The 6,748-nt window shown below is 41.1% G+C and overlaps 1 protein-coding gene across 1 annotated transcript; it reads right to left on the bottom strand.

Moving 5' to 3' along the window:
• Positions 1 to 4,777: 4,777 nt before the first annotated feature.
• LOC118852590 (glutamate-rich WD repeat-containing protein 1-like) lies at positions 4,778 to 6,091 on the bottom strand. The gene has a single exon (XM_036762237.1). It carries the CDS (start codon positions 6,089 to 6,091, stop codon positions 4,778 to 4,780), a length of 1,314 nt encoding a protein of 437 aa, XP_036618132.1.
• Positions 6,092 to 6,748: the final 657 nt, after the last annotated feature.

The following is a 6,748-nucleotide window of genomic DNA, read 5'->3' as shown; positions in this document are numbered from 1 at the left end:
AATACTCTTTTCTTGGATGACTTACTTATGCTTACTTTGTCCCTTGCAACATTTTATAATTGTCATAATCATAGTAAAGATTAGGCTTGATTGAAATTTGTTCTTTAGTTGAAGCTTAATATAAAAGTATGACAAGTTAATTTTAGTAACTTGTGTGACAGTTTCAATATTTTTTCATGTTTCCCTAAAGTAGAAATTCAAGAGATTTTTTTAATATTTATTTTTATTTTTAGTTTACAGCAGACAGTTCTACGTAATTTTGAGTTCCAGATTTTCTCCCCTCCCTCCCCCTCCCTCCCAAGATGGCATGGAATCTCATATAACTACCACCAATAACTTCGCATTGAATTAATTTATACACTAGTCAAGCTGTAGAGAAGAATTATGACCAATGGAATGAGTCATGAGAGAGAAGAAACAGAACCAAAACAAACAAAAAAAACCCCAAAAACAAAAACAAAAGAGAAGAGAAAAAGGCGAGCATGAAGTGTGCCTCAATCTGCATTCAAACTTCATAGTTCTTTCTCTGGATGTAGATAGCATTCTCCATCGTGAGTCCTTTGGAGTTGTGCCTGCACCTTGTGTTGCTGAGAAGAGCGAAGTCTGTCAGGGTTAGTCCTCACGGAATCCATATATCTGTGGTTCTGTACAGTGTTCTCCTGGCTCTGCTCCACTCACTCAGCATTAGGTCGTGTAGGGTTTTCCAGGTTGTCCTGAAGTCCATATCATCCTCATTTCTTATGGCACAATAGTATTCCATTACCTTCATGTACCACAGCTTGTTCAGCCATTTCCCAATTGATGGGCATCCCTTTGATTTCCAATTCTTGGCTACCACAAAAAGAGCCGCTATAAATATCCTTGTACATATGGGTCCTTTTCCCGCTTGTGTGATTTCTTTGGGATACAACCCTAGAAGTGGTATTGCTGGGTCAAAGGGTATGGACATTCCTGTGGCCCTTCGGGCATGGTTCCAAATTACTCTCCAAAATGGCTGGATCATCTCATAACTCCACCAGCAATTCAACAATGTTCCAATTTTCCCACATCCTCTCCAGCACTTATCATTTTCCTGTTTTGTTATTTTAGCCAATCTGAAAGGAGAGATGTGGTATCTAAGAGTTGTTTTGATTTGCATTTCTCTAATCAGTAGAGATCCAGAGCATTTTTTCATATGCCTATAGATAGCTTTAATTTCTTCCTCTGAAAACTGCCTGTTCATATCCTTTGACCATTTCTCAATTGGGGAATGGCTTGTATTCCTATATATTTGGCTCAGTTCCCTGTATATTTTGGAAATGAAGCCTTCATCAGAGATACTAGTTGTAAAGATTTTCTCTGAATTTTCTGCTTCCCTCCTAATTTTTGTTGCATTGGCATTTTTTGTATAAAACATTTCAATTTGACATAATCAAAATTATCCATTTTGCATTTTGTAATGCTCTCTATCTCTTGTTGAGTCATGAATTCTTTTCTTTTCCATAAATCTGATAAGTAAACTGTTCCTTGCTCTCCCAAATTACTTATAGTATCAGCCTTTACGCCTAAATCATGAACGCATTTTGACTTTATTTCGGTATATGGTGTAAGATATAGGTCTATGCCCAGTTTCTGTCCTACCATTTTCCAACTTTCCCAGCAGTTTTTGTGAAAGAGTGAATTCTTAGCCCAGAAGCTGGCCTCTTTGGGTTTGTCAAAGAGTAGATTGCTATAGTTGTTGACTTCTCCATCTTGTATTCCTATCCTATTCCACTGATCCACACCTCTGTTTCTTAGCCAGTACCAGGTAGTTTTGATGACTGCTGCTCTGTAGTACAGTTTAGTATCTGGTATAGCTAGGCCACCTTATCTAGCATTTTTTTTTCATTAATACCCTACATATTCTAGACCTCTTGTTTTTCCAGATGAATTTTGTTATAATTTTGTCCATCTCCGTAAAATAATTTTTTGGTGGTTCGATTGGTATGGCACTGAATAGATAGATTAATTTAGGTAAAATTGACATTTTTATTATATGAGCTCAGCCTAACCATGAGCGACAGATATTTTTCCATTTATTCAGATCTGACTTTATTCGTGTGAAAAGTGTTTCATAGTTATGTTCATATAGGCCCTGGGTTTGTCTTGGCAAATAGACTCCCAAATATTTTATAGTGTCTACAGTAACGTTACATGGAATTTCTCTTTCTATCTCTTGCTGCTGGGCTTTGTCAGTAATGTATAGGAATGCTGAGGATTTATGTGGGTTTATTTTATATCCTACAACTTTGCAAAAGTTGTTTATTATTTCAAGTAGTTTTTTACTTGATTCTCTAGGATTCTCTAAATAAATCATCATATCATCTGCAAAAACTGATAATTTAGTTTCTTCTTTTCCTATTCTAATTCCTCCAATTTCTTTTTCTTTTCTTATTGCTACAGCTAACATTTCTAGTACCAAATTGAATAGTAGGGGTGATAATGGACATCCTTGTTTCACCCCTGATCTTATTGGGAATGCATCTAGTTTATCCCCATTACAAATAATGCTTGTTGATGGTTTTAGGTAGATGCTATTTATAATTTTGAGGAAGGTTCCCCTTATTCCTATGCTTTCTAGTGTTTTTAATAAGAATGGGTGTTGTATTTTGTCAAAGGCTTTTTCTGCATCTATTGAGATGATCATATGGTTTCTGCTAGTTTGGTTGTTGATAGGGTCAATTATGCTTATAGTTTTCCTAATATTGAACCAGTCTTGCATTCCTGGAATAAATCCTACCTGGTCACATTGTATTATTCTTGTGATGAGTTGCTGCAATCTTTTTGCTAATATTTTATTTAAAATTTTTTGCATCAATATTCATTAGGGAAATTGGTCTATAATTTTCTTTCTCTTTTTTGACTCAACCTGGTTTGGGTATTAGTACATATTTGTGTCATAAAAAGAATTTGGTAGGACTCCTTCTTCACCTATTTTCCCAAATAGTCTACAAAGTATTGTAATTAGTTGTTCTTTAAATGTTTGATAGAATTCACATGTAAAACCATCTGGCCTTGGAGATTTTTTCCTAGGGAGTTCATTGATGGCATGCTCAATTTCTTTTTCTAAGATGGGTTTATTTAGAAATTTTACTTCTTTTTCTGTTAACCTGGGCAGTCTATGTTTTTGTAGATATTCATCCATATCTCTAAGGTTGTCAAATTTATGGGCATACAATTGGGCAAAATAATTCCTAATTATTGCTTTGATTTCCTCTTCATTAGAGGTGAACTCACCCTTTTAATTTTTGATACTGGTAATTTGATTTTCTTTTTTCTTTTTTTTAATTAAATTGAGCAAAGGTTTGTCAATTTTATTGTTTTTTTTTTCATAAAACCAGCTCTTTGTTTTATTTATCAATTCAATAGTTTTCTTGGTTTCAATTTTATTAATCTCTCCTTTGATTTTCAGTATTTCTAATTTGGTATTTAATTGGGGATTTTCAATTTGCTCTTTTTCTAGCTTTTTCAGCTGTACGCCGAGATCATTTATCTCCTTTTTCCCTATTTTATTCATGTCAGTGTTTAGGGATATAAAACTTCCCCTAAGAACTGCTTTTGCTGCATCCCATAAGTTTTGGTATGTTGTTTCATTATTGTCATTCTCTTAAATGAAGTTATTAATTGTTTCTCTGATTTGTTCTTTGGCCAACTCATTCTTCAGAATTAGATTATTTAGTTTCCAATTAGTTTTTAGCTTATTTTTCCATGGTTCTTTATTAAAAATAATTCTTATTGCATCATGATCTCAAAAGGATGCTTCGACTACTTCTGCCTTTTTGTACTGGATTGTGAGGTTTTTATGCCCTAGTACATGGTCAGTTTTTGAGTATGTGCCATGTACCGCTGAGAAGAAAGTATATTCCTTTTTATCCCCATTCAGTTTTCTCCAGAGGTCTATCATATCTGCCTTTTCTAAAATTCCATTTACCTCCTTAACTTTTTTCTTATTTATTTTGAGGTTAGATTTATCAAGTTCAGAAAGGGGGAGGTTGAGGTCTCCCAATATTACAGTTTTGCTGTCTATTTCTTCCTGTAACTCCCTTAACCTCTCCTCTAAGAATTTGTATGCCTTACCACTTGGTGCATATATGTTAAACAATGATATGGCTTCATTGTTTATGATGCCTTTTAGCAGGATATAATGTCCTTCCTTATCTCTTCTAATTAAATGTATCTTTACTTTTGCTTTGTCTGAGATTAGGATTGCTACACCTGCTTTTTTTACTTTAGCTGAGGCGCAATATATTTTACTCCAGCCTTTTACCTTTACCCTGTGTGTATCCCCCTGTTTCAAATGTGTTTCTTGTAAACAGCATATTGTAGGATTATGGTTTTTAATCCATTCTGCTATCCGCTTCTGTTTTATGAGAGAGTTCATCCCCTTCACGTTCAGAGTTATGATTTTTTTTACTTCATTCTCTCTGCTTTATTGATCACATACATGCCCATCTCCAGTGACCCCTGCCCTCCTTCCTTCCCTCCTCTCAAGTCTTTGGCAAGACAAGACCCATCTAAGTGCACCGGACTTAGGGGGGAATCAGTCCATTCCTGAAAGCAACTGGGCCAATCCAAACCCTTGTGAGGCAGCCAGGCCGAGTCACCTCTCATCTCTGAAGACATATGTCCAACCAAGCCCCCTCCCCACTGCCTAGGGAAAGAGACTGAAGCAGGTCTTTTAGGGAAGAGCACAGGCCCCTCCACCGGCTAAGCAGGCCAGATCCAGGCTCCCTTCGGGCCACCTTGCCAGGTGCAGGGCTTAGACACTGATGGTGCGGAAGACTGTGAAGCCAGACAGGGCCATGCTGATGACTACGCTTGGGCACTGAGGGTGCCAGTGCAGCTCCTTGATATCGGTCTCTCCTTGGTGCACAAACAGCAGCTGCTGGGGGAACTTGGCCACCAGGGGATTACCCTCCTCTGGGCCACCCATCTCTGTGTCCCGCTCCACCGCCAGATCCCACTGGGTCAGCTGGTCACCTGCCCCTGCTGCCGCGAAGACCCCGCCATCCTGGGGGTGCCACTCCACGGAGGTCACAGGGGCCACATGCTGCTTGAAGGTGGCCACTGGGGAGCCGCTGGTGAACTGCCTGAGATCCCAGACTTTGAGGGCGCTGTCATCACCTCCACTGAGCAGGAAGGGTGTCTCCCGATGACTCCAGCTGATGACATTGACATCCGCGTCATGGGCTGAGGGGGCCGTGAGCATGCAGGCCCAGCTTGGCGCTGCCCGGATATCCCATATTCGAATGGAGGCGTCAGCTGAGCATGATGCAAACACCGTGTCCTCGGTTGGCGACCACTGCAGATCCTCCACGGAGCAGGAATGAGCGGCAAATGGCCACTGGTCCACATGCCAGGAGCCCCCATCGGTGGGTGTCCAGAGGTGAATGTTTTTTTGACAGTCACCAGTCAGCAGGCGACCAGGCACCCGGGAGGACCAATCCAAGGCAAAGCCCTCAGCCATGTGGCCAGCAAAGGCAAACAGGGGCCGGGTCTGGGCCTGCTCATCTCTCAAGAATGCAGCCAGGACCTGGGGGTCATCCACCGCCTCCAGGGACTTGCGAAGGGAAAACACCTCCATCTGGCCTTTCTCAGACCATACCCCTGCCACAGGGGTCTCCCCGAGCCATGCAACCCGGACATGGTTAATGGCTCCGTAGTGGGGGACCATGGCCAGCTCCAGCTGGGGCTTCTTCTCTTCTTCTTCCTCTTCTTCGCTTTCGCTCTTGCTGTCATCCTCGGCCTCGCTCTTCTGCGTCCCATGGAGATTGTGCATCGGCATCACCATCAGCCTGTTGCTCTGAGCGCTGGGGGCCTGGGTCCCCGCACACAGGTACATGCACAGCGGGAAGTTGCTGCGGGATTCCCCCAACTGGTCTTGGACAACGAAGCTGAGGCATGGCGAGCCGGTCTGCCCGCTGTGGTACAGTACGTAGGCCTCCTGGTCCCGCAGCAGCTCCTCATCTTCTTGGAGTGGCGGGCCCCAGCCTGGGAGGTAGACACGCGGCGGGCTGCTCAGGGTCTTGGCCTTGGCTCTACACATGCGACCGGAACCCTTGTGCACCGCCATCTTGGAGTCTGCGCAGCACAGCAGAGTTATGATTTCTATCTGTGTTTTTTAATCCATTCTATTTTCCCCTGTTTATGCTTTTATTTCTCCCTTTCCCCTTCTCCTCCTCAACAAATTTTGCTTTTGACTGCCGCCTTCCTCAGTTTACCCTCCCTCTTTATTCCCCTCCCTTATCTTACAGTTTCCCACTTGCTACTTCTCCCCTCCCTTCCGACCACGCCCCTCCCTTCCCCCCCCCCCCATTTCCCCTCCTACTTCCCATGGGTCAAGTTAGATTTCTGAACTTATCAGGGTATGTTATTCCCTTCTTGAACCAGATCAAATGCCAGTGATGCTCAAATACTGCTCTTCTCCCTCCCTTCTTTCCCTCTACTATAATATGTTTTTGTCCCTCTTCATTTGGTGTAATTTACCCTTTTCTACTACCTCCTCACCTCTTCTTTCATAGCCCTCCCTTTATATCTCTTACTTATGTTTTTTATCTTTACATCAGTTAATTTATACAGGCATTCATAATCTATGTGTATCCCTTTCAATTGTCATAATAGCTGTACCATTCTCAAGACTAACATATATATGTGTGTATATATATATATATATATATATATATATATATATATATATATATAACATACATATGATGATATACTCCTACAT

This window comes from Trichosurus vulpecula, chromosome 6 (genome assembly GCF_011100635.1).
Source record: "Trichosurus vulpecula isolate mTriVul1 chromosome 6, mTriVul1.pri, whole genome shotgun sequence".
NCBI lineage: Eukaryota > Metazoa > Chordata > Mammalia > Diprotodontia > Phalangeridae > Trichosurus > Trichosurus vulpecula.
Note: the sequence above shows the minus strand (reverse complement) of the source record. Positions and strands in the feature narration are given on the sequence as shown.